The sequence below is a fragment of the Anolis sagrei genome, chromosome 9, assembly GCF_037176765.1.
Source record: "Anolis sagrei isolate rAnoSag1 chromosome 9, rAnoSag1.mat, whole genome shotgun sequence".
NCBI classification, from domain to species: domain Eukaryota; kingdom Metazoa; phylum Chordata; class Lepidosauria; order Squamata; family Dactyloidae; genus Anolis; species Anolis sagrei.
In genome coordinates this window covers 36625936-36640512 of record NC_090029.1, presented here as the reverse complement: position 1 = coordinate 36640512, position 14577 = coordinate 36625936, and the positions used below count along the sequence as shown (strand labels likewise).

Genomic DNA, 14577 nt, shown 5'->3' with positions numbered 1-14577 from the left:
TTTATTAAAATATTCCCATCCAAACCCAAGTAACGAAGGTGGAGGCATGACTTTTCATTCAACCCTCGTATTCCCATTTGTGGGACTAGCCTTTATTTTTCCATTCCACCAGTCACATTTCAGCTCTATTGATCACAGGCAAGGATGGAAGGAATGGTCCCATGATCCTTTGGGAGGAATCCTACCTAACATACATGCTTTTATTTCCAACGCAAAACTATTTCGAAAACTCAACAAAACAGGTCACCAGGGCAGCACTCCATTGATTTCATGTCCACTTATTCTTCACATTCGGCAGTGAATGCTTTATCTATAATTCAGGAAGTTGCAGACCTGCTAGACCACGTGGGAGATGCTGGTCCACCTCCTAGGCAGTGAAACAAGAGCGCTTTTGCTGTCAAATCAACAAATCTATCAGAGTCAAAGCCAAGAATGGGCACAGCCCACGCTCTCTTACCATTTGAATGATCAATATTCTAAGATTCCAGTAAATCAACAGTCTTAGATTATAAGCCCCAAGTATTAGTAAAGGTAAAGCTTTTCCCCTGACATTAAGTCTAGTTGTGTCCGATTCTAGGGATTGGTTCTCATCTACATTTCTAAGCCAAAGAGCCGGCATTGTCCGTAGACACCTCCAAGGTCACGTGGCCGACGTGACTGCATGGAGTGCCATTACCTTCTCATCGAACGGCTAAGTTGGCAAAAGCTGGGGATAACAGCAGGAGCTCACCCCACTCCTCAGATTCGAACTGGCGACCTTTAGGATGCGAAACTATGGCTTTAAACTACAAGAAAGGAGATTCCATCTGAATATTATGAACTTCCTGACTGTGAGAGCCGTTCAGCAGTGGAACTCTCTGCCCCACAGAGTGGTGGAGGCTCCTTCTTTGGAAGCTTTTAAACAGAGGCTGGATGGCCATCTGTCGGGGCTGATTTGAATGCAATATTCCTGCTTCTTGGCAGAATGGGATTGGTCTCTTCTAACTGTTTGATTCTATGATTTTATGATTTGTCACTGATGAACTTCATTTTGTTAGGTTGTTGTAGGTTTTTCCGGGCTATCTGGCCATGTTCTGGAGGCAATTTTTCTCCTGACGTTTCGCCTGCATCTATGGCAAGCATCCTCAGAGGGAGTGAGGTCTGTTGGAAGTAGGAAAAATGGGTTTATATATCTGTGGAATGACCAGGGTAATGTTTCAGCTGATCACCTTGATTTGCATTCAATGGCCTGGAAGCGCCTGGGGGGAATCTCTTCTTGAGAGTGAATTGATGTGCCTGATTGTTTCCCCTCTGCTGTTTTGCTGTTGTAATTTTTGAGTTTTTTAATACTGGTAGCCAGATTTTGTTCATTTTCATGGTTTCCTCCTTTCTGTTGAAATTGTCCACATGCTTGTGGATTTCCATGGCTTCTCTGTGTAGCCTGACATGGTGGTTGTGAGAGTGGTCCAGCACTTCTGTGTTCTCAAATAATATGCTGTTTCCAGGTTGGTTCATCAGGTGCTCTGCTATGGCTGGTTTCTCTGGTTGAAGTGGTCTGCAGTGCCTTTCATGTTCCTTGATGCGTGTCTGGGCAATGCTGCATTTGGTGGTCCCTATGGAGACTTCTTGTCCACAGCTGCATGGTACACAATGGTAGACTCCTGCAGAGGTGAGAGGATCCCTCTTGTCCTTTGCTGAACGGAGCATTGGTTGGATTTTCTTGGTGGGTCTGTAGATAGTTTGTATGTTGTGTTTCCTCATCAGCTTCCCTCTGCGGTCAGTGGTTCTCTTGATGTATGGCAAGAACGCTTTTCCTCTGGGTGGATCTTCATCTTGACTCTCGTGGCTTCTTCTCGGTGGTCTTGCAGCTCTTCTGAGGTCTGAGGTGGAGTCTCCCTTGGCCTGGAGAGCCCAGTTGAGGTGGTTCAGTTCCTCTTGGAGAAGGTGGGGTTCGCAGATTCCTTTTGCATTTTTCCTACTTCCAAGAGACCTCACTCCCTCTGAGGATTTATTTATTTATCGTGTCATCAGCAACCATTGTATTACAATTCTAACAGAGCAAAACAAACACAGAGATTAAAAAGAAAAAGAAAAAGAAAGAAAGAAAGAAAAACCACACAGATTTTGTAAATTTGGTATTTGGTTAAATGTCCTTTGACCAGTCTCTGGCCACTTGGAGTGCCTCTGGTGTTGCCGGAAGAAGGTCCTCCATCGTGCATGTGGCAGGGCTCAGGGTGCATTGCAGCAGGTGGTCAGTGGTTTGTTCTTCTCCGCACTCGCATGCCGAGGATTCCACCCTGTAGCCCCATTTATTGAGGTTGGCTCTGCATCTCATGGTGCCAGAGCGCAATCTGTTCAGCGCCTTCCAAGTCGCCCAGTCTTCTGAGTGCCCAGGGGGGAGTCTCTCATCTGGTACCACCCATGAATTGAGGTGCTGGGTTTGGGCCTGCCACTTTTGGACTCTCGCTTGCTGGGGTGTTCCAGCGAGTGTCTCTGTAGATCTAAGAAAACTATGTCTTGATTTAAGTCGTTGACGTGGTGGCTGATACCCAAACAGGGGATGAGCTGGAGATGTCTCTGCCTTGGTCCTTTCACTATTGGCTGCTACTTCCCGGCGGATGTCAAGTGGTGCAATACCGGCGAAGCAGTGTAATTTCTCCAGTGGTGTGGGGCGCAGACACCCCGTGATAATGCGGCATGTCTCATTAAGAGCCACATCCACTGTTTTAGTGTGATGAGATGTGTTCCACACTGGGCATGCATACTCACCTCTGAGGATGCTTGCCATAGATGCAGGCGAAACGTCAGGAGAAAAATTGCCTCCAGAACATGGCCATATAGCCCGGAAAAACCCACAACAACCCAGTGATCCCGGCCATGAAAGCCTTCGACAATACATTCATTTTGTTAGTTTTGTCCCATCCTCTCTCTAATCTGTCAAGATCATTTTGAGTCCTGCTCCTGTCCTCTGGAGTCTTGGCTCTCCTCCCAATTTGGTGTCATCTGCAAACGTGATCAACTCATATGAGAGAAGAGCGAGGAGGGAACTGAGATTCAGACTATCCATATTGCCTAATAGGGCTGGGCGGTTTCGTTTCGTTAATTCGTAATTTGTTAATAATTCGTTAATTTTTTCAATTACAAAACGATAACGAACCATTCTGGAGCAATTATTAAAAAAAACAAATTTTCAAAAACGTTTTGTAAATGCTTCGTATTTCGATATTGTATTCGTTTCGTTATTGTTTTGAGGTCGTTTCGTTATTATTTCCGCATGTCTGGGCCAGTTTTATGGTTTAATTAGTGGAAAAAAATTATAATATCACACCAACAGTCAACAACAGAGGGAGAGGGAAGCTTCAGAAGGTTTTGGAGGTTTTTTAGCGTATTGCGCGGTCGCGTCCGCCATTAACGAATCGATTCATTATTGTTTCGGAAATCGATTCGTTAATTTTTTACCATTTACGAAATTTCGTAAATATCGAACTTTTTAAAAGGAAAATTTTGTAATTATTTTAAATATCGAAACAAAAAAAAAACCCCAAATACAAATCGATTTTAGAAACAAATTTTTCCGTTGTTACCCAGGCCTATTGCCTAATATTAGAACTCTTCACTCAAATGCTTGCAATTCCACGAGGACAGAAATGAATTCACAGAGAAGCTCAATTTGTGGGAGACAAGAGAAATGTGCCACAATTTCCCCCTCCATGTTGCAAGTGAAGGGCAGGGTATAAATAGAATCATGGAATCATAGAGCTGGAAGGGAGCCATAAGTGCCATCAAGTCCAACCCCCTGCTCAATGCAGGATGGCCATCTAAAGAGACCCTCAGCAGGTACCTGTCTCTACTCTAAATAAATAATAAACCAGAAACCAGGGGAGTTCAGTGAACCGGCAATCTGAGTAGAATACCTGTCAATACGAGTTGTATATGCGCATAGAATTTAGTGCTATTTATGTGGGTTTTCCCCCTCCTCCCAAGATTTTTGTACACTACTGTGATAGCCAAAGGTCAATTAGGAGATTTTGACAGATTGGATTCCGCATTCACTACACAGACAAAAAAATGAATACATTTCTAGCCTTCCTCGCTCCTAAGGTAAGCTTGGAAAGGTGTGAACAATGCCCGCTCACATCACAAAGCCATTCATACATTACAATGAAGTGTCCGCAGCCAGAAATGTAGTCACTCATGCATTCCTTTGTGCATTCAACTGATACAGGGTAAGATTTCTTTGTGACACCCAATAGGAGAAACCTGCAGGAACTATTAATTGGGCTTTCAGGGATGAGGGTTGTCAACAATTGTTCTAAGTATTGTCGAAGGCTTTCATGGCTGGAATCACTGAGTTGTTGTAGGTTTTTTTGGGCTATATGGCCATGTTCTAGAGCATGTTTCTCAACCTGGGGTCGGGACCCCCGGGGGGGGGGGGGGTTAAGAGGAGGTGTTAGAGGGGTCACCAAAGACCATCAGAAAAACACAGTATTTCTGTGTGGGAAGTTTGGTCCAATTCTATCATTGATGCGGTTCAGAATGCGCTTTCATCATAGGTGAACTATAAATCCCAGCAACTACAACTCCCAAATATCAAGGTCTCTTTCCCTCAAACTCTACCATTTGTACCAGTTGGCACAAATACTCAAATTTGGTCCAGATCCATCCTAGCTTGAGTTTCTGTAGATGAACTGCAACTCCAAAACTCAGGGTCAATGCCCACCAAACCCTTCCAGTATTTTGTGTTGGTTATGGGAGTTGTGTGTGCCAAGTTTGGTTCAATTCCAACACTGGTGGAGTTCAGAATGCTCTTTGATTGTAGGTGGATTATAAATCCCAGCAACTACAACTCCCAAATGACCAAATCAACCCCCCCCCCCCAAAAAAAAACCTTACCAATATCCAAATTTGGGCATATCGGGTATTTTGGCAAAAATTGGTCCAGTGAATGAGAATACATCCTGCATATCAGATATTTACATTACGATTCATAACAGTAGCAAAATGACAGTTATGAAGTAGCAACAAAAATAATTTTATCTTTGGGGGTCACCACAACATGACAAATGGTATTGAGGGGTCGCGGCATTAGGAAGGTTGAGAACCACTGTTCTAGAGGCATTCTCTCCTGAAATTTCACCTACATCTATGCCAAGCATCCTCAGAGGTTGTGAGGTCTGTTGGAACTAGGAAAATGGGGTGTATATATCTGTGGAATGTCCAGGGTGGGACAAACACTCCAACAGACAAGAGTTCTTTGTCCCACCCTGGACATTCCACAGATATATAAACCCAATTTTCCTACTCCCAACAGACCTCACAACCTCTGAGGATGCTTGCCATAGATGCAGGTGAAGCATCAGGAGAGAATGCCTCTAGAACATGGCCATATAGCCCAAAAAACCTACAACAATCCAATTGTTCTAAGGACTGAACATCTATCTTCTATATAAATAAAAATGTAATGTTTGTTTGTGGGATTAACATAACTCAAAAACCAATGAACAAATTGCCGCCAAATTTGGCCACAAGACATCTACTAACCCAAGGAGCGACCATGACTCACAAAAATTGATTTTGTCATTTGGGAGTTGTAGTTGCTGGGATTTATAGTACACCTTCAATCAAAGAGCATTCTGAACTCCACCAATGATGGAATTGAACCAAATGTGGCACACAGGACTCCCATGACCAACAGAAAACACTAGAAGGGTTTGGTGAGCATTGACCTTGAGTTTGGGAATTGTAGTTCACCTACATTCAGAGAGCACTTTGGGCAAAAACAATGATGAATCTGGACCAAACTTGGCACGATACCAGCTGCAAAAGGCCACCTTTCTGGGATCTGCACGCATTATTCACTGATACATGACACAGTCTTAGACACTTGGGAAGTGTCCGACATGTGATCCAATACAACAGCCAGCAGAGTATCTGCTGTGGACCCATCTTGTTGTGTTTCAATAATAATAATAATAATAATAATAATAATAATAATAATAATAATAATAATCTTTAGTTATACCCTGCCACCATCCCCCTGAAGGGGACTCGGGGCGGCTAACATGAGGCCAATCCCGAAACATACAATGCAGCAAAATAAAATACAATACAACAGAAAAGTTACATCCAATACAACAGCCAGCAGAGTGTCTTGTGTTTCTAATAATAATAATAATAATAATAATAATAATAATAATAATCTTTATTTATGCCCCGCCACCATCTCCCTGAAGGGGACTCGGGGCGGCTAACATGAGGCCAATCCCGAAACATACAATGCAGCAAAATAAAATACAATACAACAGAAAAGTTACATCCCATCTGGCCCTCGGGCCTGGGTTTGCCCCAGGCATGTAGCCGGGGGGGGGGGGCTTGAGGGGCTTCACCCCCCCCCCCCGAAATTCTGATGGTGGTTTGCGAAAAGACCTTACTGGTGCATTATTTAAACAAAAGGTTTGCTAGGGTAGAACCTCTTTCACTCAGACTCAGCCCCCCCCCCCCCAAATCAAACTCAGCCCCCCCCCCCCCCCCTGAATTGAAATCCTGGCTACGGGCCTGCTTTGCCCATTCCTGATTTAGATACAAGGTTTCCCCCCACCTTCCCAATACCATGTATGGCACACAGGGATGAAAATCAATTGGTCCAAATCCAGTGCCGCCTTCCACCTATGCTCACAATATTTTATGTGGCAGGCAGGTGAGGGTAAATGGTAGTGCAGACTTGAAGACTACAGCCACCTTTCCTCATCCCACTCTCTCAATGTCACATAGGTAGCCAAAGGATTCCAAATACACACACACTGCCAGAGACTTTCCCCCCATGCATGTCATCTTCCAAAACTGCATACTTTTCAAAAACATTCTAGAGCAGTGAGAAAGTAATTAAAATATTTGTTCTCCCTTTCCGAAATGAATAATTGAACAAAGCCTTTCCCTCCTCTGACATGTCAAAATGCAAAGGGAAGCCTATTAGTGGTGGAAGGACGTTCAAAGCTAAATATGGGGCTGCAACAGAAACACGTCAAGCTTTTTTACCTTCCCAAAAACTAATAAAAACACACTGCAGAGCCTGCATTTCGTATCTGCTCTTGAAATTTTTTGCTGCCAGTGCTGGAGTGAATACGATAACATCAGTACACAGGGTGAGTTTTTACTCTTAGTTTTTTCCCTTCTAAAAGTGATGACAGGTTGACACAGGGCTGCCATTTGCTATGGCAGCTACATTTCTATTACAGCATGCAGTTGAGTCTTAAAAGGGATCTTCAAGGGCCTCTTCTTGTGATTTTCCCCATCCCACTTGCAAGTAGCATATCCCAGGTTAAAACTTACAGTTCAATAAGTCTCAGTGTCTTGAAGAGTAGCCATGAGAGAGTAGTCAAGCGGTTGCCAGACAGGTTTCTGTGCGGGGAAAAAGAAGAATATATCTGTCAGTCTCTGTAGTGATTCTAATATAATATTGTCACCATTTCCAGGGAAATCCTGATACTCCAGTCCTAAAATAAATAAATCATAGAATCATAGAATCAAAGAGTTGGAAGAGACCTCATGGGCCATCCAGTCCAACCCCATTCTGCCAAGAAGCAGGAATATTGCATTTATTTATTTATTTATCTATTTATTTATTTAGATCGTTTGCCTACAGAGACACTCGCTGGAACACCCCAGCAAGCGAGTGTCCAAAAGTGGCAGGCTCAAACCCAGCACACTACTTTCCACACATTGTTGGTCCTATCATTCTGGTTCCATGTCTAATTGTCAAGGTGCCCAAAGGCCTGGTCCCAGAGCCAGGTCTTCACCTTCCTCCCGAAGGCAAGGAGGGAAGTTGAAGCCCTGATTTCCCCCGGGAGTGAATTCCACAGATGGGGGGCCACCACTGAGAAGGCCCTGCTCCTCGTCCCCACCAGCCTCACTTGTGACAGCGGCCGGGAAGTAGCAGCCAATAGTGAAAGGACCAAGGCAGAGACATCTCCAGCTCATCCCTTGTTTGGGTATCAGCCAGCACGTCAATGACTTAAATCAAGGAATAGTTTTCGAAGATCTACAGAAACGCTCGCTGGAACACCTCAGCAAGCGAGAGTCCAAAAATGGCAGGCTCAAACCCAGCACCTCAACCAATGGCTGATATCAGATGAGAGACTCCCCCCTGGGCACACAGAGGACTGGGCAACTTGGAAGGCGCTGAACAGACTGCGCTCTGGCACCACGAGATGCAGAGCCAACCTCAAGAAATGGGGCGACAAAGTGGAATCCTTGACATGTGAGTGCGAAGAAGAACAAACCACTGACCACCTGCTGCAATGCAAGCTGAGCCCTGCCACATGCACCATGGAGGACCTTCTTGCGGCAACACCAGAGGCTCTCCAAGGGGCCAGATACTGGTCAAAGGACATTTAACCAACTACCAAGTTTGCAAAATCTCTGTGTGTTTGTTCTGTTCTGTTAGAATTGTAACACAATGGTATAGTTGCTGATGACATGATAAATATATATATATATGCCCCGCCCTTCTCACCCCACCCCACCCCCCCGGGGGGGGGGGGGGAGGGGACGGGACTCAGGGCAGCTTACACGGGCAACAATTCAATGCCATAATATCAATACAACAACATAAAATGGATGCTATGCTTTTATATCCATGCCTTGGGTCCATGTTTCCTGATTTCTTGCATTTTATTTGGGAAGTTTTATTTATTTATTTATTTATTTACTATGCTTGTATACCGCAATTTCTCAGCCTTGTAGGCGACTCAACGCGGTTTACAACAAGAGCAAAAGTCAATCCAACAGCATACAAAATTTAAAAACTAGGCCTGGGTAACAACGGAAAAATTTGTTTCTAAAATCGATTTGTATTTGGGGTTTTTTTTTTGTTTCGATATTTAAAATAATTACAAAATTTTCCTTTTAAAAAGTTCAATATTTACGAAATTTCGTAAATGGTAAAAAATTAACGAATCGATTTCCGAAACAATAACGAATCGATTCGTTAATGGCGGACGCGACCGCGAAATACGCTAAAAAACCTCCAAAACCTTCTGAAGCTTCCCTCTCCCTCTGTTGTTGACTGTTGGTGTGATATTATAATTTTTTTTCACTAATTAAACCATAAAACTGGCCCAGACATGCGGAAATAATAACGAAACGACCTCAGAACAATAACGAAACGAATACAATAACGAAATACGAAGCATTTACAAAACGTATTTAAAAATTCGTTTTTTTAATAATTGCTCCAGAATGGTTTGTTATCGTTTTGTAATTGGAAAAATTAACGAATTATTAACGAATTATGAATTAACGAAACGAAACCGCCCAGGCCTACTATTTAATTTTTTCTGGCCACCAGGGGAGCTGTTGCTTTCATCGTCCATCTGCGACGCTGAGGAAGCACTTCCGCATTCCCCGCATGCTTCCCCGCTGGAATGCTTTGCTGGAGTCTTCTTTATGGCCTCATAAATCAGTTAATTTAGCCTCCCCACACTTTAAGGTGGTACCTTATTTTCCTACAACTGTCTTTTGGGTTGCAAAGGTCGACAACAGGCTACACACAATTGGTTGGAAACCCACTCCAACCCGGGCTGGCTTCGAACTCATGACCTTTTGGTCAGAGTGATCTTAATGCAACTGCCACTCAGCCAGCTGCGCCACAATCCCAGTGCTCATAGAAGGAGATGCGGTCTCAAAGGTATGTTGGACCGTATCGGGCTTTATTGGTGATAACCTGCAGTTTGAATAGGATCCAGAAACTTGTCAGAAGCCAGTGGAGCTGGCTATCTATCTCTGAATGGCTGCAAGGCCAACCCGATAACTGTATAGTAGGGGATTTGAACACCGAGAGGTGTTTCTCCTTTTGTAAAGATCTAAATTTTGCCTTCCACATCTTCCTGTTATTCACACCAAAAGAGGCGGCTGCCATGGCAACTGGAGACAACTCAGGGAAGCACACACACACGCACGTACACACCCCAGCCGGGAAAGACAAAGAGTGCAAAACCTGCAAAACAGCACCCAGCACCCAGCACCCCTTTACTATTTCTCTAAGCCAGTGGTTCTCAACCTTCCTAATGCCGCGACCCCTTAATACAGTTCCTCCTGTTGTGGTGACCCCCAACCATTACAGTATTTTTGTTGCTACTTCACAACTGTAATTTTGCTACTGTTATGAAGCATAATGTAAATATCTGATATGCAGGATGTATTTTCGTTCACTGGACCAAATTTGGCACAAATATCCAATATGCCCAAATTTGAATACTGGTGGGATGGGGGTGTGGAAGTTGTAGTTGCTGGGATTTATAGCTCACCTATGATCAAAGAGCATTCTGAACTCCACCAACAATAAAATTCAACCAAACTTGGGACACAGAACTCCCATGACCAACAGAAAATACTGGAGCATTGACCTTGAGTTTTGGAGTTGTAGTTCACCCACATCCTGAGAGGACTCAAAACAATGATGGGTTGGGACCAAACTTGGAATGGAAATCAATATGCCCAAATGTGAACTCTGGTGGAGTTTGGGGAAAACAGACTTGACATTTGGGAATTGTAGTTGCTGGGATTTATAGCTCACCTACGATCAAAGAGCATTCTGAACTCCACCAACAATAAAATTGAACCAAACCTGGGACACAGAACTCCCATGACCAATAGAAAATACTGGAAGGCTGTGATGAGCATTGACCTTGAGTTTTGGAGTTGTAGTTCACCTATAGAGAGCACTATGCACTCAAACAATGATGGATCTGGACCAAACTTGGCACAAATACTCAATATGCTCAAATCTGAACACTGGTGGAGTTTGGGAAACATAGGCCTTGACATTTGGGAGTTGTAGTTGCTGGGATTTATAGCTCACCTATGATCAAAGAGCATTCTGAACTCCACCAACAATAAAATTGAACCAAACATAGCATACAGGACTCCCCTGACCAACAGAAAACACTAGAAGGGTGTGGTGGGCATTGACCTTGAGTTTGGGAGTTGTAGTTTCACCTACATCCAGAGAGCACTGTGGACTTAAACAATAATGGATCTGGACCAAACTTGGCATGAATATTCCATATGCCCAGATATGAACAGAGATGGAGTTTGGGGAAAATAGACCTTGACTTTTGGGATTTATAGTTACTGGGATTTATGGTTCACCTACAATCAAAGAGCATTCTGAACCCGACGGACGACAGAATTGGGACAAACTTCCCACACAGAACCCCCCTGACCAACAGAAATTACTCAAGGCCATCCAGTCCAACTCTCTTCACCAGGGCAAGAAAACGTAGTCAAAGCCCTCCTGACAAAGAGCCATCCAGCCATAGATATCTATATCTATATCTATATATATAATAAAGAAGAGTGTTTGTATAGGAATTGTGGAGGGCGGTGTATGTGCCAGCGTTCTGATTGGCTGCCGCTGTGGTGCTATTTGCATATGGTCTCTGATTGGGCAGCTTCAATAGGAGCCCCTGGTGGAGAAGAGGGTTCATGGCAGAAACGGTGCATGACAGAAGGAAATTTGCATATGGTCTCTGATTGGCCAGCCTCAAATCCAACATTCCGAGATGAGAAAGAGAGGAAAGGAAAGGCCGGGGGCTGGGTCACAACACTACCCATACAGAGCAGACTTGGCAGAGCCCCCATCACCCACTCTACATCCTACTGCAGTTTGGAGGACTATGAACCATGGATGATGGGACTTGCAGTACTACCACTCACATTCTGAGACCGCTGTTAACCTTATCCAATGACTGATCAGGACCAAACTTCGCACAGAGACCTCTCATGACCCACTTTACGTCCTGGTGTGGTTTGGCTGGGGATGGACCGTGGATTATGGGACTTGCAGTACCATTGCTCATTCTTCAGACCACTGCAACCCTCATCCAATTACCAAAAAATACCAAACTTGGCACACTGAGTTCCATGACGCATTCTACATCCAGGTGCAGTATGAAGGAGGATGCACCATGGACGATGGGACTTGCAATACCTGCACTCCCTTCCTAAGACCATTATAACTGCCAACAATGATGGATCAGGACCACAATTTACACAGAGAGCCCGCATAACTCACTCTACATCCTGGTGCGGTTTGGAAGAATTTGACAATGGATGATGGGACTTGCAGTCACTTCACTCACTTCCTGAGACCACTGAGACCCACACCAATGACTCATCAAGACTACACTTGGCACATGGAGCTTCAATGACCCACTCTACATCCTGGAGCAGTTTGGAGGACGACAGACCATGGATGATGGGACTTCAAGTACCTACACTACCCAAGACTGCTGCAAAACTCATCTAATGACCAATCAAGACGAAAGTTGGCACACAGAGCCCCCATGACCCACTCTACATCCTGCTGCAGTTTTGGAGAAGGGTGGACCATGGATGATGGAACTTCCAGTACCTTCACTCACATTCTGAGACCTCTGCAAACCTCATCCAATGACGGATCAACACCAAACTTGGCACATAGACCTCTCATGACTCACTTTACCTCCTGGTGTTATTTGGAAAACTTTGGAGATGGATGATGGGACTTGCAGTACCTTTGCTCACTTTCTGAGACCACTGAGACCCTCGCCAATGACTAATCAAGACTAAACTTGCCACATGGATCTCCAATGACCCACTCTACATCCTGGTGCAGTTTGGAGGAGGACAGACCATGGATGATGGGACTTCAAGTACCTCCACTCCCTTCCAAAGATTGCTGCAACCCTCTTCTAATGACCAATCAAGACCACACTTGGCACACAGAGCCCCCATGATCCACTCTACATCCTGCTTGAAAGTTTGAAAGGGGATGGACTTTGGATGATGGGACTTGCAATACCATCACTCACTTACTGACACCACTGACACCCTCATCTAATGACTGATAAAGACCAAACTTGGCACACAGAGCCCCCATGACCCACTCTATATCCTGCTGCTGTTTGTAGGACGATGGCCCATGGATGATGGGACGTCAAGTACCTTCACTCACTTCCTGAAAATAATGCTGCCATTATCCAAAGACCAATAAAGACCAAACTTGGCATACAGAACCGCCATTACCCACTTTCTCTAATAACCCGGGCAACGCCGGGTCCCCAAGCTAGTAGATAGATATATATGATTCACACACAGAAAGAGATTTGAAAGACACACAAAGAAAGACAATTATATATTGCATATTCCAGCGTAGGCAAACCAGACACTCTCCACATCAACACTGACAAAGAAAGAACAAGAAATACTGTTTACCCATAAGGATAAAGAAATTACATATATTAGAAACCAACACTTTATTTTCCAAATCATCAGACTGGGCCACAGCAACGCATGGCAGGGGACAGCTTGTAATGTTATAAATATAATATATATTATATTATATTATATTATTATAAGCATTGGATATGCTCCTTTCTCGCATCTCTGGGAGAAGATGTGGGTCAAGAATAGGGCTCCACGGCCACCTACAAACCCACAAAAATAGTCATCAAGGAAGACCATCTTACTCGTCCAACGAGGGATCGCCTAAGTAAGTAAGAAGCTCCTTTCTCATAAAGGTATAACATGACTTCTGTCCAAAAGACGTGTGTACATATGGGAGGAGGTTGTTGCAGGAAAAAAGGAATATTTGCACTTCTGAGCAGTATAATGTCTCTAAAGATCTTACAGTATGTGAACACATATGTATTTTCTTTTTCCAACAGGGAGAAAATTACTGAAATCATTTGTATTTTCACTCAAGTATGAAATGGGTAAAGATTTATACCTCTGTGTATACATACATACACACACATATAGATAGCCTTTCCAAATATCACCATCTACAGGTGCCTTCCTCCTCTGGACACCTGTCCCTGTTGTTTGCCAAGCTCAGCTGCACAGCAAAAGACTTTCTTGCTGTGACCTTGTTTGCTGCAAATGGTCAAGTGATTCAGTCATGACCGATGGGCACGCTGGCTCATTAACGGATTGGCTAGTCGCAGGAGATGCTCAGAAGCAGGAGACATGGTGGTGGTCACAGAGACAGCTCCAGATGAAGCTGAGTCTCTCATCAGACGGACGCTGAGATCTCCCTTTAATTCTGGGCTCACCTTCCACACAAAAAAGCTGCCCGTTGCAGCCATGTCAGGCTCAAGGCTGCAAATATATACTTAAGGAAACCCAGTGGGTTTTGAAGTCTTTGGATGTATTTTCTTTCATCTTCAGAATCAGGGAGAACAATGAACTGGACAATGAAAGGAGCAGGTTATGCTCAAACTAAGGATGTGGCCCTCCAAGTTCATTTACCCAGCCCTCGCTCAGGGTCAACCTAAGTCTGTGATTCACACACACACAGATATAGTATCATTTATTTGAAAGGGACCCCTAAAGAAGGACAATTCTGTGTTGCCTATTCCAGAGTAGGCAAACCAGACACTCTCCACATCAACACTGACAAAGAAACAGCAAGAAATACTGTTGACCCACAAGCAGAAAGACATGACATACATTAGAAACCAACACTTTCTCATGACTTTATTTCCCAGGTCACCAGACTGGGCCACAGCAACGCCTGGCAGGGGATGGCTAGTATTCAAATACTACTGTGCTGATGAT

General features: G+C 44.1%; 1 protein-coding gene across 3 annotated transcripts in view; it reads right to left on the bottom strand.

Moving 5' to 3' along the window:
• NTRK3 (neurotrophic receptor tyrosine kinase 3) overlaps positions 1-14577 on the bottom strand; it is an 850080-nt gene that overhangs the window by 544934 nt on the left and 290569 nt on the right. For all 3 annotated transcript variants that reach the window (XM_060755167.2, XM_067471458.1, XM_060755166.2), the window contains exon 4: positions 7309-7377. In XM_060755167.2, the coding sequence (XP_060611150.2) occupies positions 7309-7377 (69 nt within the window). The remainder of the gene's footprint in view (positions 1-7308; positions 7378-14577) is intronic.